Source organism: Stylophora pistillata, chromosome 6, assembly GCF_964205215.1.
Source record: "Stylophora pistillata chromosome 6, jaStyPist1.2, whole genome shotgun sequence".
Classification (NCBI taxonomy): domain Eukaryota; kingdom Metazoa; phylum Cnidaria; class Anthozoa; order Scleractinia; family Pocilloporidae; genus Stylophora; species Stylophora pistillata.
In genome coordinates this window covers 23623858-23650248 of record NC_142524.1, presented here as the reverse complement: position 1 = coordinate 23650248, position 26391 = coordinate 23623858, and the positions used below count along the sequence as shown (strand labels likewise).

At 37.2% G+C, this 26391-nt stretch overlaps 1 protein-coding gene and 2 pseudogenes across 2 annotated transcripts in view; all 3 read left to right on the top strand.

Moving 5' to 3' along the window:
• Window positions 1–4065: 4065 nt before the first annotated feature.
• LOC148728885 (putative skeletal organic matrix protein 5) lies at window positions 4066–5924 on the top strand (annotated as a pseudogene).
• A 2716-nt stretch (window positions 5925–8640) lies between these two features.
• Window positions 8641–26391, top strand: part of LOC148728883 (uncharacterized) — a 25396-nt pseudogene continuing 7645 nt past the window's right edge. The window contains exons 1-4 of the transcript XR_015988674.1: window positions 8641–8713; window positions 13746–14026; window positions 14201–14315; window positions 14859–14984. The product of XR_015988674.1 is annotated as an uncharacterized LOC148728883 (transcript). The remainder of the gene's footprint in view (window positions 8714–13745; window positions 14027–14200; window positions 14316–14858; window positions 14985–26391) is intronic.
• LOC148728884 (putative skeletal organic matrix protein 5) lies at window positions 15557–17563 on the top strand. Its single transcript, XM_088725445.1, has 2 exons — window positions 15557–15677; window positions 16119–17563. The coding sequence occupies exons 1-2, from the start codon at window positions 15615–15617 to the stop codon at window positions 16635–16637; spliced, it is 582 nt and encodes a 193-aa protein (XP_088581571.1). The 5' UTR covers window positions 15557–15614; the 3' UTR covers window positions 16638–17563.

Here is a 26391-nt window from a genome sequence, read left to right as displayed (position 1 = left end):
TCGGTTGTAAGTAAGTAAGTTAGTAAGTAATGTTCGGCAGTGGGACCCTAGCGAGCTTTCAGACGAGTCATTAATTCAACTGTTCGAATTTTAAGTAGAGTACAGTAGAATGCAATCCACGCGCTATGCTAATTTTTTTTCTGAAATGTGATTTCAGCCAAAACAAAACAGAGACGATCTTGATTTTATGTGGACACCTTTTTCTTCCATGCTAATTTAGGATAAAACAATAAAATGAGTAGGAGAAATCGTTACACTTGGACTTCACAACTTTTCGACAACAGAGAGACAACGGGCCGTTTTGAATTTTTACCACTTTGTTGTAGATGGGGTTTTTCTGAGTAGTTAAACACATAATAAGGAGACGCGTTTATGTTGGATGGATATTTCAATAAACGAAAGACTTGGGACTTGTTGACAGGACCTGGCTGAGTGCTAGTGAGCTTGAAAATACGAGTTTTGTTTATGCCCTTACGACAGTAACACTAAAGAAGAAAAATCGCTGCGATCATTTTTTCCCAGGTCCACACCCACAAAGATTTACTGAAGGGAGTTCTCAAAATACGCTTATTATTTGCAGGTTATTTTGTCGGAATTATCCTCACGTTTGTTAATGTGTTAGAGGCCGCTCGGTCTTCGTCGGTGACTAACGGCAACAAGACACCGATTAACACCGCCGATCATTGGGGCAAGACGATAGTTTGTAACTGTAACTTAAATCTAGATTCCCAGCTCAGAAAAGCCATCAAGGGGCTTGAAATAAAGCTGGTAATTTTCCATGTTTTAATTTTTTGTTTGTTTGCCAATTGAATTTTTTCGAGCTAGGTTGATATCTGATCAAAATCCTATTTTAATTTCGGTCAGTCCCTACAACCCTTGCGAGGAAAAGTACGACAAGCACAGGCAAGTTCGAGCTCCTACGATTACAAAAAGAAAAATGAAAGAAGACTATAACTTAGTTTTACAATCATTGTGTTTTTTCCGTTGAAACTACATGCGTGAATTAAACGTAATAAATGTCAAAATAATTAATAACCAGCGAGGATTTAGTCGAAGATGATCATCTCAAATATTTCATTCATTAGAACTCCCTAATTTTACAGATCTCTGTATTATTGCAGTACTTTTTTGTTGAACACACAAACATTTAACGGAGGAAATAAGTTCGGGTAGGTTTTGAAACTCTTAAAGAGCTGAGTTAAATTGATACCACATAAGATATGTAAAAGAAAATTGTTTTCAAAGAGAATTGCTCATTGCTCAAATTTATTCTTGAAACAAAACGACACCGAACTGAATAACGATTTAGTATATCTTTCATGTAAAGGAATTTTTGAAATTCAAAGGCATCTCATTATTGCTAGTTATCATCAATAGATAATATGTAATCGAAGTGTAAGAATGAAAAAACAATAATATGGTCCCACACTTCCACAAAGCAATGAAACACAGCGACAACTGAAGAGGTTCCATCTCTCTCCACCTTTGAAACTAATACATATCTTATTGATGAATAAACCAAAGAAAATTCTTTTCAGATTTTGATGAGTGTGCTCAAGGATCAAGCAACTGCAGTGCTGACCTTGTGTGTCACAATACCAAGGGTTCTTACAAATGTACATGTAAACCAGGATTTCATGGGGGTGGATTGACGTGCAAAGGTAAAATTTTCAAAGTATGAGTAAACAAGTTCAGAGCGGACTTGTCACGGCGTATCTTGGCGATGAAAGGGGTTGATTCAATGGTAAAAAAAAAAGCTTACACGATCATGAAATTGGAAACCATTACACATGTTATTGACGTACGAAATAGGGAAAAATTATTCTCAGACTTTGATGAGTATGCTAAAGGATTACGCAGCTGCAGTGCTGACGCTGTGTGTAACAATACTAAGAATTCTTACAAATGTACATGTAAACCAGAATACCATGGGGATGGATTAAGGTACGAAAGTAAAATTTTCAAAGTAAGAGGAATCTGAAAAAGTAGGTCGAGCGCTGATCCAACTGAGCCCGCATGGAGGTTATCAATAGCAAATGTCTCCACAACTAACCATGAGCGATGGTTGTACTGCGAGAATAAACTGGCAAGATTTTGTCTGTTATTTTATCACTACACGCTAGGAAGTTGTCATTTTCCGCCTCCCCGCGCTTCGCCCGACTATTTTTTATGTAATAAGATTTATATTACAGATTTTAATAAACTCATTAAGATAGCTTCTCAAGCTACCAGCTTTACTCCAAAATGTTAGTCAAATAGCTGACATTTTCTGAGTAACAACTGAGGAGGTACCATCTCTACCCTCGTTAGAAACTAAACACATGATATTGACTAATTAAACAAGGAAAATTGTTTCGGATATTAATGAGTGCGCTGAGGGATCATACAACTGAAGTGTTAATATTGTGTCTAGCAATACCAAGGGATCATACAAATGTACATGTAAACAACGATACCTTGGAGATGGATTGACGTGCGAAGGTATAATATTCAAGGCACGGATAACATGAAAATATAGCTCGTGCACTGAACCTATCTAATCCAAGGAACTAGGAGATTACCAAACAAAAGGTATTTATAATCAAGACTGAGGGTTGTACGTACTGTGAGAATACTATTCCGAGATTTTGACTAGTGTATTTGTTCACTGCACACCTCGCCTCGCCATACTTTGTTTTAAGCAATAAGTTAAGTAATAATTTCAATAAGCTCACTAACTGAAGCTAGCTTAACAAGGCTATTACAATTGTACATGTAAACCTGGATGCAATGGAGATAGAATGTCGCGCGGAGGTAAAGTTTTCAAAGCATGAGTAAACGTGTCCAGGGTAGACTTTTATATACTAGGGACGAAACGGGCTGATGAACTTAGCAAAAAAAAAAAAAAAAGAAGAAAAAAATTACGTAATCGTGAAGTTACATATGTTACTAACGAATAAAACAAGGAATTTATTTCCAGATATTAATTAGTGTGTTGAGGAATAACACAGCTGCAGTGTTGATGCTGTGTGTAACAATACCATGGGATCTTATAAATGTACATGTAAACCAGAATACCATGAAGATGGATTGACGTGCGAAAGTAAAGTTTTCATAGCATGAGTAATATAACAAAGCTCAAGTGCTGATCCACTTCAATCACAAATGTCTTCACAACCAAGAGTGAGAGTTCTAATGTGAGAATACCATTCTAAGATTTTGTCTAGTTTTTCGTTCACCGCACACCAGGAATCTGTCCTTTTCCGCTTTCCTTCGTTTCGCCAGAATCTTTTATTTATGTATTAAGATTTATGTTACAGATTTAGATAAACTTATTAAAGCCATGGACATCATCAAATTAGGATGGGTATTTATACAAATATGCCTCAATAATATGCGTAATACCTTTGTAATTTTGTACTTTATCTTATTACAAGTCCGTTTCATTCGTATGCAGAAATTTACCAAAGTCAAAGGTGCATCAGAATTGAAAATTTTTTTAAAGGTTGGTTAGTTTCTAGGTGTAGAGGTAGAATACCACAGTACAGTAGAAATAAGGTCTCTTGGGTACGGAGAAAACTGGTTATTTTAAAGTGGAGGTCGACATAGGAGGGTGATCATTTGAAATTACATCTGCTTTTACAAAAAAAAGGTCAATTTTTGTCTTGCAAAATATCATGAAATTGCCGTTACGAGTCACTTATTTTGCTAACATGTTTGTCAGTTCCACAGTATCAGGTCTACCTACGAGAAGAGCCTTGCTGCGTAATAAGTAAGCTTTCTATGTGAAAACATTTCACATAAAATCCCCGTATAACTCTGGCTGGAAAAAGCCGCACACCCTGCGCACTTTGACCTAATGGAAGAAATTAACAAGAAAAAAAAAAAAAAACGCTCGGTCTGTACGTCATGATCTCAAGCCGAATATTTTCGGCCCTGCCAATCAGTTATATTTAATTGGAGCATATATATTACTCCGCGTAATCAAATGTAAATCAACAAACATATGAAACAATTGACTAACACGTATATAAATGCGAATTGACTTCAGGTTAAAGGAAAACAGAGCCTATTGAGCCTATTCACATGACTGATGACCTTGAAGGTTGCGGGGCCGGTGGATGGACAAAGGTAATGAAAATGGATGGCAGAAAGGTACCTTGCCTCTCTCATTCTACTCGTTTTAGTTATTAAATACACATGAATTCAGTCATTATTCAACTCATCTCAACTTTCCATCTACACGGTCAACCATCCATTATGATGAGGAATTCTGGAGTAACATGGATGACTTCAATCCTCAAGGTTTTGATTTACAAGATACCAAGCTACGACATACTGGAACACATCAATCTCCAACCTCTGTCTAGGGATCAAGATCGGCAATCTCTCCAGGTTCATTCTCATCATAAAGCAAGCCAGCTTTGTGTACTCACTGATCGCTGACTGGCAATATCGTGACTCGTCAGTGGGTGGTAAAACGTGGAAGTCGCTGAGTAGCTCCGAGGCATCCTTACAGTTAAATTGTAACAAGGAAGAGTTTAATGCTGTGCTACACGAAGATTATTCCAAGTGAAGAATCGGTGTCTTTGCTAATGGCTAAAACAATTGCAACAGCTGTAACTCCAGAATTGGCTTTGGCACAGGTGGGTCTGGTGACCACTTCAACACATGTAAGAACGAAGCAAATCACAATTCAGATAATGGAAACAGCCACATTAAAGCCATGGGGTGTATCTTGGTTCAGTGACAAGGAAATCAATCTATTCTTCAAGAAATGAACGAGAACCAAACGCTAAAGGACTTGTAAATAAGTAGTTGTAGCAAAAGAAGTTTGAAAAAGAAATTAGACACCGAGTCCAAACTTGTCTTGTTTCGTCTTGATACGATTTCCAAAAAAAAGTTTAAACGGGAATTTCTGCCAGATAAAAATGCTCCCCAGGTAATTGAATGGATAGTGACCCACACCTACTGTAGTCCACTCAGATACGTCTAAATACGTATCGATCTATACGTGGGAGATACGTATAAGGGATTAAAAGTCCAGTATTTTAACAAAAAAGGGGAAAAAATAATATAATGTCATGCTTTGTTTGGTCCTTCTGGAATGTTATCTTTTAAAATCTTTCCTTTTTTTACAAACTTGTGAAAGTTGCCGGAAGAATTGTCTCCTTCCACACCCCCTTTAACCATCACACATCCATGTAAGGTAATATTTTTTTCCTCGACGGCAATCAGTTTAAAATGAGTAAACGACCTCACCTTTTGTCTAAACATTGTCAAGTTTTTACTGCTTCTCTTTTTGACTCGTTTGTTCAGTGCTATGCACAAGAAATATTTTAAACTTCTCGGCAATGCATAGTTTATTTATTTATTTATTTATTTATTTTTATCTCGGTCTTCTAAGCACAGAAATCCACCGTCTCAACTTGATCTCCCTTCCTTTTTCAGAGAGTTCCAATGATTAGTGGAATTCATAAAAGAATTTTTAGTAATATTCATTATCCAAACGATGACGCCTCCTGAGTTACTCTTTGGGAAATAACATCCGTCAAACACTATGTTCAACATATGGAATAAAAGAGGGAGGAGGAATTTGGGTTGACGTGAACTTTACTTTGCTTTGCTGTGAACGTACTTCATGTTTAATGCCAAAATGAATGGATATAAAATCTCGATGGTGCACGATTAGTAACCTCAGGGTAAATTTCTTTTTTTTTTAGTAACCAATGGGATAACAGATGGCCTATGTAAAAAACAAATAACAGTCAGCAATAGTACTATCATTATTATCATTATTATTACTTAGGTAAATAGATACATAACAACAAATCCTAGCAATACGCAGGATAATAAAATAAAGCTATGGTGCACAAAATAATTGTTAATACTAACAATATTCCATAACTTTTTTCAAGCAAGTAGGTTCTCTGTACAAAATAAAATTCGGAACTCAAGAAAATGGATAACATTCATTATTTCTGTTTTCAGAGGTTATTTAGTTTAAAATAATCCTTTTATCCTTTAGTTTTTGGTAAATTCTTGGCGTGCATTTTATTATTTGTTTTTGTTTTTTTTTTTTTGGTTGTTTGTTTTACCCAACAATGTGACCACCAAAGTAGGCCATCTTACATCGTTTTAACGAGATTATAGTTCAGATCCTAACTGACGAATGGTGAATTTTGGCGCACAATATGTTACAGCACATGGTTTTGGTGCATAAGATCACTAGCAACATTGTCGATTCTTGCCTGTTACCTTGATGATAGTTTCTCCAGTGACTATTTTTTGTGGGGACGATGGTGATGGTAAATAGTAATTTACGAAAGACACCTGTATTCAATCATACTTGGCGTCTAACACATGTCATACCTTTTCAATGAGGAATAAGTTTTTATTAGGGAAATAAGTTTTTCATTGGAGAAATCCTCACATACTTAACTTTACACCTCTTAAAACTTTTTGAAATTGCTCATTATAGATGGGTTGTAATTTTTTTTTAGAAAACTATATATAGACATCGATGTTATTTTAGGTCAACCGTGGTTTTCAGGGTGTTTTTTTGTTTTAAACGTTCCGCTTTTGTTTTCAAGTGTTATCATTCATTGGGTGCTTTTGGATCTTATATATGCGTAAAAAGCTCATTCCTGTAAATATTTCGTCTGAATGTAGGAGTTTATAGATTTAATTGTTACCCAGCTCTTTTTGTTTGTGTCTGCTGACCCAGTTAGTACGCGGATAATGTCGGTTTTTAGGTGAAGTCTAGTCAGCTTTTTACTTTGGGAATACCAAAAACCGTCCATTTCCATGTGGATTTTAAAGTTTGCAATCGTTGACTTCTCAATTAACGATATTGTAGCGAATTTTTCTCTGCGGATTTATTATCCAAGCCTTCTCCTGGTGGCGATACAGATCTGTTACTGTAAGACGAATGAATAGGATGGTTTGAATGAGCTCAAAAAGGAGGAGGATGGTCCAACCCTTTAGTAACGATTCGAAACTGAATGACATAGACTAGGTTGATGACTCAGGAAAGATTAGCACTTAGAAGAAGCGGCATTTCTCGAGAAATGACACAGGAAGGCGAATAACTGTGAACAGAGTTGGTGCAGCCTTCCTGAATCATCAACTTAGTACGAATAAGTTCTCACTCTTTACCACTTCAAAGCAATTCCTAATCTGGCTTTAAGTCTTAATCTCGCTTTATTTTGATAGGCTCGAGCTTTGTTGAGTCAGAAAAAAATTAAAGGCCACCTTAAACTTCACATGAGGCTAATTTCTGAGGCATTTTATCTTAGGAGTTAATGCTAATTAAAAGCTACTCTCGCTATGGTTTATGAATCACAATGATATCGGAATAAGACATTTTTTTCAGTGTTCCTCTTCCCACGCATAACTTCCTCTGCGCTCGCCTTGGAGCTGGCGCCGTTTTCCTTAATAATGTGTTAACATTGACACCTTTTGTACAGGCTATTAAAATATTCTCGTACCCAACACTTCAGCCTATCTTTTAAGTCAAACAAAGTATCTATGAATTGCTCGTTAATGTCGATACGAGTTATTTTCGCTCGTAAATGATAAAACATTAAAGACATGGCGCGTAAATAATTCAGTGGTGCAACATAGTCATTACTGGCAATATTTGTCTTAACTAATACGTTCTCTATCACAGGCTAAAATCTTTGAAAATTTCCCTAAATATTTTAGTTTCTATCAATCAACTAAGAGGAAAACTAGTCCAGTCTGTTTTTCAACTGTTTTCCGGTGTCTATCCGAGAGCTTAGCTAATGCCATTTCTATAGAAACCGTATTATTCATTTGAGTAATTAGCCATGTGAAACAATTGCTTAATTACCGAACGACAGCTTGAATTAGCATTTTAAACAAGCCAGGATTACGAGTAACTGAATAATCACTTGAATGATATTATTTTTTTCACATCCCATCTGATGGATACAGAGTACTAAGACTTTAATAGTTGTAACCTCCAGACAAAAGGAGATATTTGACTGCTTCTATTCGGAATTTTCAGCACTGCCTGTTGTAATCTGGTAGCGTAACGATCTCCTTTCAAGGTCATACCTGTTGTTCGATATTGTATCTTTCTTTATGCCAGGGAAATTTTCATTAGAAGCCTGCGGAAAGATAATAAAAGCCATTTAGACGTGATTAATAACAAGCTGCCGTGTTTAATGAACGAGAGTTTTCTACAAGTTTAATTTGAATAAGGCTGAGGACAATTTGCAGTCCAATCGGGGCAAAATAGTTTTGGCACATTTCAAAAATTAAGAGCCAGCTATATCAGCAAATTTAAGGCTTCTCTCTTTTTTCTTAGCTTCTTGCCAAATCTTGACATGAAAATATTTTCAGACTCGTACCACTGTTCGTTAAATTCCTTCATTAATCATTAATCATTTTGTGAAGAAGACTAGCGAAGTAATTTGAATAATTTTGTAATACCTTTTAAATTAAATTTCTATCAGCACCAATGACAAAGAAAATTTTTATATCAAAAAGAAAACAACACAATGTCATCCAGGTTCCATTGGTTACAATGAAATCAGGAATTTTTGATTAAACAGAAGTTTTAACTCTAACGAAAATTATTCGCGAACTTTCTCTTATCTCTGGGGAAGTTATTCTCGGAAAGTGATCCACGCCATGGTTATTTCACATCCTATGTGTTTTCTGTTGCTGTTCAGCCTTATCATGATTGCATTTGTTACATCAAAAGGTTAGTTTCTCCATCACTCTTTTGTGAGTGAAGAAAACTTTTGGGGAGTTTAATTTTCCACAACCATATCTGGATTGGATACAAGCACTCATCATTTTGTTGCAAAGCTCCTCAAGTATGTATTGGTAGACCCGCTGGTGAATTCCTAGATTTATTTCAGCAAAGAACCCTGTTCTCCTACAAAAAGTCAATCACTTGTTTATGATTCAGCGAGAAATTAAAATTATGAACTTATCGTATAGAAATAGCTTTTTAGTGATGGTTAGAAGTTCTGCAAATAAGTCCTTTAGCGGTGCAGTCGCTAAGTAGCTCTTCGTCGGTCGAGAGGAGCCTGAGCGCAGCTTCCTTTCACAACTATTCATTAATTTTACCAAGAGATTTAGTTGAACACTGTGAACTGAAAGTGGACTGAGATCTGAAAGATGTTACCTAGCAGGCAGCTTCACTAGCAGGTTTCACCAATACTAGTTTTAATAACTTTGCTATTCAATCCCCTTTACAAAATTTAGAGCTTACACGTTTGGCTAAGAAAAAGCAGAACTTCCTATAATAACCTCTTTTATCAATCTAGTTTGAATTACTTGGCATGAAAAACATGACTAGTCATTGGTATTTGATCGGGGAGTTCACAAATGCAAACTTCTAAGTTGGTTGCTAAACAGATCAGGTGACTGTAGAACGAACGAATAAGGCGGTTTGGGTAAAACGAGGAAGGAAAAGCCTGGTTAAAACCAATAGTATAAAATGCGATCTCCGTTGAGATTCCAAGATGCTTAAGACTTAGTTGACGTCTCATGAAAGATTAACACTCATAACAGGCGACAGCTGTCAAAAATGAAGAAGGGAGACATATTTGTTGATAGAGTATATTCCTGGATCATCAGCTTAAGGACTTGTCTGTAAGAATCAAACATCTTGGGAAATGAAAATTTTCAACCCCCTTCAAATTTTGCATGCCGTTAGGCACTCAGGGGGATGCACAAAAATACCCTTTTTAAAGGTTGCAGCACTATTGTTGCCATGGTAATAACGGCTGCATGTTCGAGGCCTGGGGCCTCATTTTCAAACAAAAACATCGCAAAAATGTGTAAAATGTTTATTTCTCTATCTCAAGCGAAATATAACATTACAGATTGGTACCTCTAGCATACATAGTGGCATCATTTTCCTTTACTTTGATGCATTCAATTTTCCCTGGGAGTAAATGTGAACACACCAATAGATTACTCATCTTGGTACAGTTTCAGTCATTTTTGTTGTAGGGTAAAACAGGGAAAACGTTTATTGTCTAAATTTCTCCAAAAATACACCGATTCTGGAACTGAAACTACGCACTTAGTTGGTTATAATATTCTAGTTTTTAAATAGTAAAAAATCTCTGCGGGTGGGCCTCTACTTTTCACTGTGGTAATTCGCGAACGAAGCTCAAAAATCAGATATTGCAAAAATTGGTAATGTTTACATCTAATGTTCTCAACAACAAACGTTTTAGACAAATGAAAAGTGCAAGACTTTGAAAGAATGTCATCTTCTAAGCAATATCTCGAAGAGAAATCTCTCCTCTAGCTTTAACTTTTTAAAAAGATTGATCAACCTTCATGAAGGACTTCTCGACCTAACTGAGAACTTGTACCTTAAATCGCTTGTATATTATTCAGATTCCGAGTTCTGTACCTTCTTTCACGGGAATTTGAGCAATCCGAAATCCTCTGACGATACACCGTTATACCTGTCTGTCATTTTAAACATGTTAAAGTTGGCTGATCTACACGAAACTATCGTAACACCGGTCATTTGTCATAAAAAATGTACGTTATCACGATGGCGTGACGCTGGATTTCTCCACGAAGTTTCCATGAAGTAACTCCAAAGAAGACGAGAAATGGACATTTCTCGATATTTCAGCAGATTTCTGCGCATTCTGAGGTAAAAGCAACCAAAAAGAGAGAGGAAAACCTTGATTGAACGCTCATAAACACTGAGAGTGAGAGTATAAATCACAACTTGTCAGCGGTAGTAATACATGTAAAACCCACCACTCGCGCGAAAACTATCACAAAGTGCAGATTTTGAACAACTCAGCATCCCCTTATTACAGAAAATGGAACAAGGATTTTATCACAATCATTTCCCACAAATTTAGCGTTTTTCAGGGACTCTTTTGCATGCTTGAACATTATTTTGGCTTTGAGAATTCTTTTCTTGATATCAAAGTGCCTACGAAATTACAAAGGTTCTTTCTTTCGGTGTCGTATGGACCGAGGAGTACAGATTTGTCACTGATAAACCAACACGGGAACAATCTTCTCAGTTATTAGCTTGATAATCTCCACAGACTAACGTTATTGGACCGAACGATCTCTTTCTTCTTCCTGATGAGCTGGCCACCCCAGGGGGGAATTAAGAGACTTTTGACTTCCTGTCGTGTAAATCATCGGAAGACTGCAATATGTTCATCTTTCTTTAATCTTATGAAAAATATCCGGGAAAAAAATGTGGAAAAAAATCGTGATGAAGTCGCTGTTCTTTCTCCTGAAATTCCTGAAGCAATCTATATTACATATTAACCATGGGGAGTTTCATTCCAGTTACGAGTTATCCGTGTGGCCGGATAGTGAGTAGTTTGAAAGGTGGAATTATAAGACTATTATTTCGTTGAATCTTTCATTTCAAACTTTGTTTTGACTTTTTCTTAATCAATACATAGAAGGAAACATTGACTGACTCGATTGCACTGCGGCGGTGATAAGTCTCTCGTGTTATGCAGATTTTCTGACAGTTTTCTAACAGTTTTCAGATGATTGGTAATATCTCAGATTCGAAATATCTCAGTTCCTGTCACCCGGAAATGACAACTGCCCGAACCTGCTCTTTGTAAGGAGAGGCAATATGTAGGACAAATTACTATTGGGGCAACTGGGTTTTACATGTAGTACTATCGCTGACAAGATGCGATTTATACTCTCACTCTCAGTGTTTATGAACGTTCAGTAAAGGTTTTCCTCTGTTTTTTTTAGTTTTTTTGTTTTTTTTGTTTTGGTTGTTTTTACCTCAGAATGCGCAGAAATCTGCTGAAATATCGAAAAATGTCCATTTCTCGTCTTCTTTGGAGTTACTTCATGGAAACTTCGTGGAGAAATCCAGCGTCACGCCATCGTGATAACGTACATTTTTTTATGACAAATGACCGGTGTTACGATAGTTTCGTGTAGATCAGCCAACTTTAACATGTTTCAAATGACAGACAAGTATAACGGTGTATCGTCAGAGGATTTCGAATTGCTCAGATTACCATTAAAGAGGATATAGTACTCGGAATGTGGATGATATCCACACGATTTAAGGTACATGTTTGTAGTTACGTCGGGTAGTCCTTTATGAAGGTTGATCAATTTTATTTTAAAGCTAGAGGCGAGATTTCTCTTCGGGATATTGCTCAGAAGATAACATTCTTGCAATGTCATGCACTTTTCATTTGACTGAAACGTTTGCTGTTGAGAACATTTGATGTAAACATTGCCAATTTATGCAATATCTAATTTTTCAGCTTCGTTCGCTATGAAAAGTAGAGGCCGGTCCGCAGAGATTTTTACATGTTTGAAAACTAGAATATTAGAACCAGCTAAGTGCGTAGTTTCAGTTCCACAATAGTTGTACTTTTGGAGAAATTTAGACAAACGTTTTCCCTGTTTTACCCTACAGTAAAAATGACCGAAACTGTGCCTTTAAAAAGGGCATCTTTGTGCATCCCCCCTGAGTGTCTAACTGCATGCAAAATTTGAAAAGGGGTTGAAAATTTTCATTTCCCAAGATGTCTGAATCTTACAAAGAGACGTTCTCAATGCCTATTTCTTCTACTTTTACTGGGTACCTTTTCATAGCAATTCCTGATCTACCTTCATTTTGGCCTCTTAAACTTCACATTAAGCTTATTTCCGAGGCTTACTTATTTTTGAAGTTAATTTTGATTAACTTGAGAAGGCAAGTTTTAAGGAGGAGAGGGGGATTACACTTAACTGCAAGTCCGCTGCTAAGGAATACTTCAAACCCCCTTAACTTCGGTTCCCCGACCCCGGAGGTCATCGAAGTTGGCCAAGTTTGTTCGCTTCATGTTCCCTTTAAAGAGTTTGAAACACTACCATACTTGGTATGTCACGTGACCAGAATGGAAAAAGGCGTATCTAGTTGGATAATTTGGATCGTTTTCGAATTTTAACACTACGTTTGCTAAAAATCATCATTACCGAAATTCTAGAGCATGGATGTGATGAGAAGTGAAATATTTTCAAGGTTATGAACTTTTACGTGGCTATAAATGTGCTTTTTCGTGTACTGCTAAACACCGACTTATCAGAAAAGAGTTTAGGGACCCATAGTAATACGATATTTTTCAACTTTCTAAATACAAAACTGAAACTTCTCTCAAATACCCTTCACGACTTTTAAGACAAATTTTTCGTGACCCTTTTTGTTCAAATGTTATGGAGGTAAAAATTTAACTTCCACATATTAGAAGAGATCGTGTTCTGCAGAATACGAACCTTTCTTATAATGAACAAATTAGTTTATTATCGAATATGGCTTTAAAGAGAAACTTTTTATGACTTTTATAATTCGTATATTATTGACGTAAAAAATCATTTTCACGATGCGATGGTTTGTTCTTTCGCGCTTTGAGTCACAGTTGTCGCACTTCTATGATAGCAGTGTCATGAAAAAGTAGTCAAACTTTGTCAGTTATTTCATATTATAATTAACACTAGTATTACTATAATTATTATTATTTATCGATGTCGTTATCATTATCATTATCATTATCGTTATTGACAAGAGCGACAGTTGTCATTGGGTCTAATTGCCCACTATTAGCCTTTCTTTATTAGAAAGTGCGACAAGTTTTATAATAATTACAAGACTTCACAAGTATTACTGAGTGCCATTTTTACTGGAGCAAATATTTGGAGAACTCTGACACCGTTAACAGTTTCAATTTGACTTCGACGCTTCCTCTAAGTTTATCTTTAATTCTTAGAAGAATTCTGTGACGCAGACCATTGCCGCACTTTGGAGTTTGTACCTGAAAAAGCATTGGATGGCAGACGCCTTATAAACCATTTGATCCGCATCGTCGAAGTCCTGGTTGCAAGGTTTTGTGAGAACGTGTGTTATATGGAGCCCGACTGTGTCAGCATTAATCTCGATAAAAGAGAAGATGGAAACGGGAACTACAAATGTGAATTGAATGATGTTACTCGCGAAGGACACAAAGAGGATCTGAAGAAGGACGACAATTACTTTCATCATTCAGCCGAGGCAAGTGTTTACTGCTGATTTATTTGTAATCATTGATAATAATGACTTGGTTGGTGGAAAATTTGTACTGGCTCTGTTTGAATTTCAAGAGAGATAGAAGGATAAGTGTAAAGTTTGGATGACTAGGCCTGTGGCAAACCGGTTACTTGTTCCAAATCTTCTCTTTCACTTCAGAGCGCCTGTGTTACAAGCCGCTGTAAGAACAAAGGTACTTGTCAAAGCGGCTTTACTGACAAAGGTTACCGCTGTTTGTGCTCTTCTGGATTCAAAGGTGAAAACTGTGCTCAAGGTAAATCGTACATGTACCATCAAGAGAAAATAATGTCCCATTATTTTCTCTAGGCACTATTTATCTACTAAGCAGGAGGAGAAAAGCATTGTCAAAGCGTTTGGATTTGTGACTGTCCGTTCTTCATGGTAAGAAATGAAGATGTAGGGTAGGGACATTTTTAAAATCCATGATTCAATAGGTTAGTTATTGTGGCTGTGAAGTATCGTTAAGACTTTCCCGCTAATCAATCATCACACAACAACTGAAAAGTAAGGAAAAACCTAGGTTATCATAACAGACGATCAGAAAAAAAATATATACCTCAGTAACTACTCCAATTACTCCATGGGCGGAAAAACATTTGCGAGGCCGCGATTTCTTTGAAAACTGTTCCTTTCCGCGGCTACGCCGTCTCTAATTTCATAGAGCACCAAAAATATGCCAGATTTACACGTTGGAAAAAAGCTAGCTTAAGAATCTGGACCAAAAACCGAGTAAAGCAAAAATGGCAACCGTGGCTTGCTTTTATTTATTCTGTTTGTTTCTGTTTTTATTTTTCAGACATTAACGAGTGTGCTACTGGAAAAAATACTTGTAGTACCAATGCTGTGTGTACCAATACCAAGGGATCTTACAAGTGTTCATGCAAATCTGGATACTTTGGAGATGGATATAGCTGCGCTAAACGTAATTAAACACTAGTGATAATTTTCATGGGGTTTCTTCTGTTTCTTGACCCTCAATAAAAGGAAACCTTTTTATAATATTTTCCGTCTGAGAGCATTTTACAATACCACTTATTATTTATACTTTTGATGATTTTGTTTATGCTTTTGATGATTCTTCGTTGCCAAAAAGTCTAATCTTTCTATTGATGTAATTATTTGGACTCCCTTGACCAAGTTGCATTTTTTTTTGGCTCAGAACTACAATCAAAGCTGCTAGCGAAATAATCATACACATTTTTTATTCATTTCCTTTTTTTTTTTTTTTCAGCTTCAACGTGCAAAGAAATTTACGACCGTAATATGTGAGTAAATTATTCATTTACAAAAACTAAAATGAAATGACAAAAAGATGTTATAACGATGGCAAAATTTCAAAGAGAAAGATCAACTTTTTGTTTGGAAGTAGGTGAAAAGTACCTAATGTATTTCAAAACGTTATCTGCCGCCCTGGTAATGCTAAAGCCTCGGCCTTTATCAGCTTTCAAATATACCTCCACTTCTAATAAAAGGAATTTCATTCAACAGATCGAGCAAGAGTGGTGAAGTTGCCCTACACTTAGGCAAGCAGATAATTTCAGTTTTTTGCCATATGGCAGACTTTGGATGCGGAGATGGAGGATGGACATCGGTCACGAAAATCAATGGCAATAAGGTAAAAATTTACCTGTGAGGCGACCAGGAATTTCATATCGCCAGGGGTGAGGAGCTAAGATTTTACTGGGGATCGCGATCGCATTGTATTCAGGGGGAACAGGGAGGGATCAAAAGTCGCTAAATGAGTATGAATGGGTTACTACTTAGAATTAGAATATTAAAGAACCTCAGGGAGGGGTTGGATAAATTTTGTTGTAACAAAACCAGAATCATCGGATTCCACCCCTCTCCTCCCCTTGTGATAAATAATATGTCATGTCCTTAAGAAATGTAATATGGACTCAGTTCACTGTAGAAAAACGAAAAAGTAGATGGGCACGGGATGCCTGATGTTTCTCTGAAAACCATTCAATGTCGTCCGCTAATCCTTTGACTAGTCTTTACGTACTGACCACTAATTGAAATAATTGGTAGAAAAGCATTTTGTTGACAATTTCAGAGCACCTTCCACTACAGTTCCAATTTCTGGAAAAGCAAAACTGCTTATGACCCTGATGGAGGAAAAACTGGCTTTGATTTAAGAGAAACCAAGTTACCGACATACTGGAGAACTCCCTTCTCCAAGATCTGTCTCGGTATGAAGATCAACCAACAGATCAGGTTCATTGTGGTCAAACAGCAGGCTGACTCTTTATACTCACTGATCGCTGACGGGAAATACCGCAACACGCCACTGGGTCGTGACAAGTGGAAGACACTAATTGGTTCACAGGCCTCCTTACAGCTCAGCTGTAACAAGGAAGGTTTCAATGCTGTAGGTAAAAAACGTAGGTTCTCCAGAGCAAGAATCGGCATCATTGCTAACCAGCAGGATGACTGCTTTACTTGCAACTCCAGAGTCGGTTTTGGCACAGGAGGGCACAATGATGACTCCAAAACGTGCGGAAATGAAGCAACACGCTCGCCTGAAAATGGAGAAAAACACATCAAAATCATGGGGTACATCCTTGTGCAGTGAAAAGAGGTAAAATTAACGATGACGGCATGGAGCTACCATGGATTAGAAAAAAGTAGTTTGTTATGAAGTATTTTTGATAGTTCAGTTAGTCAGTTATTGATCGTTTTCATTGTTACGCATCGAGAGAGCTATTCAGTGGATAAGGCTAAGAAACTGCTGCGGTAAAAGGATAGATTATGGAAACGCTTCTCCAAGTTTTAGGTCCCTTTGTTCCCACAATCTTAATATATTCATCGAAATGGTTTGTGCAAATTTGGAGAGCCCAGTATGGAGCCACCATGTTGGTGGGTTTCTTTGTTACACCAACATGGCGGCCGGAAAATAGTGTAAAACAACTGGGACTTACTTTGGCCATCTAGCCCACTGAATATCTAAATTAAACCAACAAGCGTATAAAAAACAAACACTTTTTCTTACAATTTATGTCATAAAAAGGCTCTATAAGTCTATATTTTTCGACAAGCGCGATGGCAGCTGTATGTGACTCAACCAAAACGTTTAAGAAGGGAGTTCTCGAAATGCGTTTATTATTTGCCGATTATTTTGTCGAAATTATCCTCACGTTTATTGGTGTGTTAGAGGCCGCTCGGTCTTCGTCGGTGACTAACGGCAAAAGGAAACCAACTAACACCGCCAATCATTGCGGCAAGACGATAGTTTGTAACTGTAAACTTAAATCAAGATTCCTAGATCAGAAAAGCCATCAAGGGGCTTGAAACAAAGCTGGAAAATCTCATTGGACTGATCAGTCAAACTTCACCTCTAAAACCAAAACCACTAGGTAATTTTCGATGTTTTAATTTTGTTTTCGTTTGCAAATTCAAATTTTTCGAGCTAGCTTATATCTGATCGAAATCGTATCTAATTTCAGTAAGTCCCTACACCTTTTGCAAGGAATAGTACGATAAGCACAGGCAAGCTCGAGCTCCTACGATTACGAAAAGAAAAATAAAGGAATATCAAAACTTAGTTTTACTGTCATTGTGTTTTCTGTTGAAACTGCATGCGTGAATTAGACGTAATAAATGTCAAAATAATTAATAACCAGCGAATATTTATTCAGAGATGCTCATCTAAAATATTACGATGGACTTTACTCATTAGAACTCTCTGTATTATTGCAGAACGTTGTTGTTGAACACAAAAACATTTAACAGAGGAAATAAGTTCGGTTAGGTTTTGAAACTACATTCAGAACTGAGTTAAATCGATACCACATTAGATGTGTAAAAGAAAATTGTTTTCAAAGATTGTAATTTTCGAGTCACACGTCTTTACATTACACAAATTTATTCTTGAAACAGGACGACACCGAACTGAATAACGATTTAAGGCAAGAAAAATAGACAAAAATACATGGGCGCGTAGATGTGGTATTTATCTTCGAGTGTTCAACTCAATGGCTCATGAGTGAGCGCAGCGAATGAGTCATTTGTATCCTGTCGCGGTCGAATAAACATCCTTGGTGCTAGCGAGATAGCGTTAACATGCGTGGAATGTAAGGCGGATTCGCTGTCTGTTGCCGTTCCTTCGAAAATTACGGGCCTACGCGACTTCTTTCATTCCTCCGTGATGAATTCGTTCTTAGGAGGCAACTAACGAGATTTAGAAAAAATCGAAACTACAGTCCTGTCTACGGATGTACACAAATGGCAGCGGTAACACTCTCAGCTGATTCCTGTGTGAATAATATCAAGTTCAGAAATTACATTTCTAAACGTGAGTTATTTAACAGTGAATCGACCCTTGACATGCAGACGGATAACAAAAAGACAGAGACCTAACTAATTTTTTCTTATGTCATCCAGCGGGCGTAAATACACGATTCGCAAAAGGAGAAGCCCTACGCCTTCTAAGAACGAACTCGTTACGCTCCGCGTTCAATAAAAACGGACACTTAAAGAATGGAGGATACCTAAATGAAGGTTTTGAGAAACATATCTCTGGAGCTATTTTCTGCGGGAGAAAGTATACCTTAAAAAAAAAAAAAAAAGAAAGAAAGAAAGTAGCACGCACCCAGAGGAAAATATCCTTGCCTTTTATAACACAATCTCCGTTGAAAAGCGTTTACGCACGTTTGGTCAGACTTGTTAAAGAAGGATCAAAGCGGCCATCAAAATCTTTAAAATGCTTCAAACTACGACATATATCAAGTTTGACCTTCTCGAAAACCGGTTCTCAAATTGCAAACCGAAAAAAAAAACAAAAACAAAACAGTGGCTGCGTTTGTCCTTGAGAACCATAAAATATACCACAAATACGAACAAAAAATACTTCTACACATTAGAATAAATCAAATTGCATTTATCTATGGTGAAAGGAAAAAGGAACAGTTTAACTTTAACGGTATGTTCAGTCAAAATCTGCTGATTTCTGCCGCTTACACCTCCATATTATTGAAACTAACGCTACCTCTGTGCAGTGCAATCGGAGTGCGCACACCGCCTGCTGTTTTAGCAACCATAATCTGACAAAATTTCGACAAGCGACGTTGGATTGAGAATGTTTAAATCTTTGCCATTCGTTCGGCATTGACGACATCAAACACACGTGAACAATTATGGAAATCCTTGTATAACAGTTTATATGATTAATCGTTTTTATAACCGCATTCTACCACATAGCATTTATAGTGCCGTAGACGCATGACAAATATCGACATGTAAGTAATGCACTGTGAGCGAATGACTGACATTTTTGAGGCGGAGTATTTTTCGGTCGATACATTAAACCCAAAACAAATTGAAGCTGATCAATTTGTTTCTGGTTTGGGTTCCAGCTGCACATTCAGCTTCACGACGAAACAAAATTCTTGCGTTAACACAAATAAAACGCCTATGTAAACAAAAACAAAAACAAAAAAAACTATTGTACTTTCATTCTACATGACCTATACTTAAGGTTAGTACGACAACGCTGGCCCTCTCCTCGGTGCTTCATATCCATAGTCGAGGTAAATATTTCCATATAATTCATTACTGGACCCGATTATTAATTAGTTCTTATTAACCGAGTGGGAGGTCTGTATGGGAGAATCTAGACCGAGGTCGCCAGTACAGACCGAACTCAGTGAGGTCTGTACCAACGACCGAGGTCAAGAGTCTCCCATACAGACCGACCTAGCTCAGTTAATAAGATGTTTATTATATGGCTGTGTCTTACATGCCAACTTTTTATATTCTTTGCACCTTTTTTTTTTTTTCTAGACCGGTCTAGATGCCTGTCTAGACGGGAAAATCCAGACCGCTTTCAATATTCGTGAATTCGGTAGTTCCCAGTCCTTGTGAGACACAGCCATATGATAATTAGGGGTATAGACTAGTGCTTATAAGGCTAGCGTCTTAGGCAAGACTACTAGTTTACCGATTAGCAGAGTGAATTATTTCAAAAACCATTGTTTTAATTACCAAAAGGTAACATGTTTAGGACCTCTGCCAGTGAAAAATAAAAAAATGTTATTCGAGGTCTTGGATACCACCCAAGGCCGTAGGCTGAGGGCGGTACTCAAGACAGAGGGCACACTTTTTCTCAATGTGGTTTGACCTAGGATGGCGAATAACATTTCTATTTTTTTCTTAAATTTAACGAAATACTTATAAAAAGAAACCGAATAACTTAGGGCTGCAACTCGCTTTGGGCTGTAACTCACATCCTCCATAAATGGAACAATTTTGAGCGAATAGATGGTAAAGAAAACAGAAGTAATGAAAATTAAAAAAAAGAGGCGTCACCGGAACGTTCTTATCTGCGTACTGATAAGAGTGATTTAAAAGACTTCCAAGCAAACATTGAAATATTTTCTGTTTCGATCTGACACCTGTCAATTAGAAAGCGCGTAAGGACAAAAATAAGTACGCGGACACTTTTGAAAAAAGCAACAGCACTAGTTTGGCAATTAAACTCGAGGTAAATGACTTTCAATGTGACTTTTTCATCGTTACTGATCTTACGGAAAGAGTTGTTCTCTTCCAACGACGATTAATCTACGAAGAATCACCTTTGTTCAGCTTCAGATGTCAAGGAAAATGAAATTTTCAGTAAATTCAAAAGTATGTTTTGAGGTTGTGAGAGTCGCTTGTTTGCTTCCTGTAATGGCGTCTGTTAAGTTTTTCCAACGCCGAAAAATTGAAGTCAAATGACCCGCTTTTTCTAGCTGAATACAAGAGGATGTTATGCGACTTTTTTGTCATCGAATTTCTTCTGTTTCTGTTGTGAAATGTACGGTAGAAGTACCAAATTCCTGACATGGAACTTGCAAAGAATTAGCGAAAGTTTATCTATAATAGAACTCAAACCGCTCAGCGTCTTACTGACGAACAAATTGTTTTGGAGAATTCAGTCTCATCTTAAATAAATGAAAGTTACTTTGATAAATGTAATTTTGAACAGCGAATACCTCTCGTATTAAGTTTTTTAGTTACTTTTTGAGAAGGATTAGTTAATTACAAACGCTTTGTAGGTCGCAGTTAATCTATTTAGAAAACACATATTTTTTGTTTGTTTGTTTGTTTTTTGTTTGTTTGTTTGTTTTTTGTTTGTTTGTTTGTTTTTTGTTTGTTTGTTTGTTTGTTTGTTTGTTTGTTTTTTGTTTGTTTGTTTGTTTTTTGTTTGTTTGTTTTTTGTTTGTTTGTTTTTTGTTTGTTTGTTTGTTTGTTTGTTTTTGCTTGTTTGTTTTGGTTTGTTTTTTGTTTGTTTGTTTTTGTTTGTTTGTTTTTTTGTTTGTTTTTTTCTTTTTATCTGAGAGAGTAAAAGGAGATAATTAAAAAGTTATTTATCGGCTCAAGGTCATGACCGAAATCTCTGCTTACAAATGCTGACCAGCCAGTAAGACAAAATATATTTATGAAAGTTTGCAACGAAGTTGAGGATGTAATAGGCGACTCAACATGCAACGGATATTATACCGCCCGCTGTGAGCTGGCCGGATGGAAGAATATTGCCCGCTCTCAGAACCAATCAGATTGCAGGATTCGTAGAATACCACCCACTCTAGAACTGAGAAAAAAATAGATGTGAATATGAGATTGTGCTACCTGGGCCGTATTCTTCCTAAGCACGAGTTAGTTTATCAGGTATTGCAGCCTCTGTGCAAGAAATAGTTTAGATATAAATCTGTTGAACGTTGACTATTACAGTAGTTTGAAAGCTGTGGTTTTCCAGTTTTTTTCCCAAATGGTGATGTGCAGATTATGCAATTGGATGATTACAATCTGTAGATTATTCAATATTACTGGAATCAGAACTCGTTCGATCTTTCTCTCTTTTTGTGCTAAAATGAGATTTATCCCACTAAAACAATGATTTACGAAATATTAACATACTATTGTTTGCTACTATATCGTAACCAGTGTTCGATTTCTGCAGAGTTGTTGATTCTTGAATCAATCAGCATTGTTCCGCACACGAAAAACATGCTTCTAATTGACGACACGGGCGAATCGGCGCATTTTATCCAACTTTCAAATTTGAGAAAATCGCGCTGGATCATTTCCCAAAATCCCATGAAGACCGAAAAGACCTACACTACGCTCTCCGAAAGACATATTTTCAGTCAATTATTTTGTGTAGCACAAAGTTGAATACTGGGTTTTTTTTGGATCGGTAAGACGGATGTAAATTGGCCACCGTAAAGAATTCCAAAGCTGACGTTTCGAGCGCTTGCCCTTCGTCAGAGCGAATTACAAAAGCTCGAAATGTCAGCTTTGAAGCTCTTCACAGTGGCCAATTAACAATTATTGGAATTGGTTTTCGCATGATAATTATCAAGGCCAGAGTTTGTGTTATCTGCCGAAGCCGCAGGATGAGATGGATAACGCAAACTGAGGCCTTGATGATTATTGTTATCATGCGAAAACCGAATCCAATAATTGTTTTATCATGCATATTCCTGAGCTGTACTTGTAAAGACAAGTGCGCATAAAACTATTATCTGTAGGTATGACGTCACCTCTATAGATATAGAGTCTATTGTCTGTAGGTGTGACGTAAGATAATGTATAATAATTTACATTATCAAATCAGTTGATAAACCGAAATAGAATTTAATTAGATCATGTAAATACATAGTCAAGAATTTCTCAAATTGCCGTCAAAAGATGTTTTAGTGTTGTTTTTCAAGTTTTGGTTGTTTTTGTCAGCCTGGGTTTTTTCATTTACGTACTTGACTCTTCGATATTTGACTGATATTTTGAGCTTCAAAAGAGGCATTTTGACGGAATGCAGATGTTATCGATTTTCACGAAAATAAATCCATTCCTTTCTTCCGCTCTACACCAAAAGCCTTGAGGAAATAAATATCCAGAAATTTTGCCACGTGTGACGCCAATTGACAGAATGGGAAGGTAATTCAATTTTCTATGGGTTTACAGGCAAATATAACATATTTTTGACCAATCAGAGCGCGCGTTATGTCTAAGGTATGTTATACAGATTGAATATGAAATTTTTGAAAATATTCATAACCAGTTGTCATATAACGTGCCTGGTGGTCCAGTTTTAAGCAAACAGTTTTATAAGGCGGAAGTCGATTTCAAAGTTGAAGCAAACAATAATGCTATTATGATATTTTAATTGTACTCATCGCAATTGTTTATTTATTTCCAGGACTGTCGCCCAGCAGCATGGTTTTCTTTAGTTAAAAATAAAAAATTAGCACAATATTTAAAGCTGAAGCTAAATCAAGCTTTCAAATACAAATATGGTTGGTGCCTGAGTTATGGCTACAGTCTTAGCCCACTTGCGAAGAACAAAACGGAGAAATGATTGTTTTCAAAGGATAACTTAAAGTTTATGTTTGGAAGGATGTGTCCTATAACGGATTTCACATTTCTACAAGAGGGGATGCTTGTAGAAATATGTAAGTCAATAACTCACTGGGGAATTAACAACTCACTGGGGAAACAACTCACTTAACAACTCACTGGGGAATTAATAACTCACTCGTTGAGTAGTGGAACGTATCGCGTTCCACTACTCAACGAAGAACATTCCTTTGGCATCAAGAAGGGAATTCACAAAGCAACTGATCGAAAAGATCGAACAATTTTTGCGCCGCAGGAGATGGAAAGCATTCCACTTTTTGAACCCAGAACAAGTGGGAGAGAAAGAAACTTTCGGCTTCAAGACAAACAACTGCCCATCGGTCATCGAAGAGCTGCGCGATTATGAGGATGGCATGCAACAATTAATCCAAAGCGTCTAATTCAAGAATACGAAATGCCAGTTTTAGAAAGAATTGAATGAAGATATCAAGTTGATTAAAAACGAAAATCGCTTATTCGTTAAAGCGGACAAATCTACCAATTTTTACCAGCTAGAGGCCACGAAGTATAACCAACTCCTGAACGGCAACATCACCAAAAAATACAAGAAAGCTGACAGCAAGCAACTCAGAAAAATTGACGCCGCAGCCAAAGCAATCATGAAGAAGCTACGTATTGCCGACCGGGTAGAAGTTACCGCCCAGAGGGAAGCGTTCGTAACACTTAAAGACGATAAAGACAATTTCTTAAACCGACCCATTTGTCGTTTGATCAACCCATCAAAACAGGAAATTGGAAAAATAAGCAAGAAAATTCTTGAAAATATTAACCAGAAACTTGTAAATGCAACAGGCGTTAATCAATGGAAGAACACATCCTCTGTGCTGCAGTGTTTAAAGAACTTGCCAAATAAATGCGAATCTGCTTTCGGCAGCCTCGATGTTGTAGAGTTCTACCCCTCAATGACGGAAGATCTACTCGGACGTGCCCTCGACTTCGCGTCTAACTACATGAGCATCCCCCCAGATGATCGCCAAATCGACCTACTTGCTAAGGAATCACTGCTATTTAGCAACGAGACCCCATGGCAGAAGAAAAATTCCAACGGACTTTTCGACGTCACCGCGTCACAGCTTGCGACTATACCAGAAATTAACATCAGGCTTTACCATAACGATGGCCTTGCAGTTATAAACCAGACACCCCAAAAAGTGGAGAGAATTAAGAAACAGATTTGCACGATTTTTGCTCAAAACAACCCTAGAATTACCATCGAAGCATACAAGAAAATCATCAACTTTCTCGATGTAACGCTATCATTATGTCAATTTTCTTTAACGCAGTAGTTGAATGCCCTCAATTTGTAACAAATTTTAATCGATCTAAATCACGAAATTACAAACTGTTTAAACAGTTTATATCCTCTTGTTTAAGTTTTAAACTTGAGAAATATATTTAGAATTAATTGACTGCGGCACTATTTATCAAACAACAACAAACATATGAAACATATGTATGAACTGCGGTTATGAAACGTATATGTGCACGATCCTTCGCAGTAAAGCACTATTTGAGCAATAGTGAAAATCAGACCTGAAAAAAATTTCAGACCTGTACGGCCTGAAACTTAAAAATTTGATGGCCTGCTCCCAGTTGGCTTGTTAGCTCAATTGGTAGAGCGCTGCACTAGTATCGCAGAGGTCAGTGGTTCGAATCCCGTACAGGTCTGAAATTTTTTTCAGGTCTGATTTTCACTATTGCTCAAATAGTGCTTTACTGCGAAGGATCGTGCACATATACGTTTCATAACCGCAGCTCATACATATGTTTCATATGTTTGTTGTTGTTTGATTTATCATCTACGGGTTTATGTCGAATTAATTTGATAGCCTGCTCCCAGTTGGCTTGTTAGCTCAATTGGTAGAGCGCTGCACTAGTATCGCAGAGGTCAGTGGTTCGAATCCCGTACAGGCCTGAAATTTTTTTCAGGTCTGATTTTCACTATTGCTCAAATAGTGCTTTACTGCGAAGGATCGTGCACATAGACGGCACTATTTATGTTGATATTTCAAAGAACGACATAAAGATGGTTGACATCTTTTTTTCTCTTTCGACTTCCGAGTGCTTGTGTTGAAAACCCTTGCGATAACAATGCCACTTGTCAAAGTGGTTTTACTGCCGGCCAAAGGGTATCGCTGTTGGTGTTCAACTGGATTTAGAGGTCAAGACTGTAAAAAAGGTAAACCTTACCTGATTGTTTCCGATAGCGAGCAGTATATGTTCTCCCATCTGGCCAATACAATACAATACAATATTATTTATTTAGCGAAGGTGACGTAATTAACCCAATGAGTTATCTAACTTACGGCCTTCACAACCCACCCATCCCACCTCAGGGGAGGACATCCATCACACAGTAATCTCGTGCGTGGGAAATTAACGTATCCAACCCCTAACCCTGCAGGAGACGAGCCCTCCATTTATTCGTCCCTATCCGAGAAGACTAGAATATCTAACCATTTCTTGATGTTATAAAAAGGCAGCAAATTCTTCTCAATTATTTTAAGACCTTGAGTGTTGGTCCGGCCGGGGCTCGAACCCTCGGCCTCCCGCACAACAGTTCAGTGCTCTATCCATTGAGCTAACCGGGAGCTACCGCCAGGGCGATATCGGTTTCGTGTTGAGTCGCTTTGCGAAATGAGAACATCTTTAGCTTCGTTCCAATTTCTCGTAAACATATCTTGTTTTGGCAGCTGGGCAGCATTTTTAAGACTTCGGTCACGACCTTTTAGGCGATGAATAACATTAATTCTCCATTGTCTCTCTCAAATCACTTCGGTTTTCTGGAAAACTATGATTACGAAATGAATTTTCGAGCACTAAATGTGTTCCTAACGCAGCCTAAAACACCGTTTTGAATTAAATAATCATTCACAAAGAAAGTTTATCAAAAGTTGAAACGAGAGTTATTTGTAATTAAAATTACATGATTA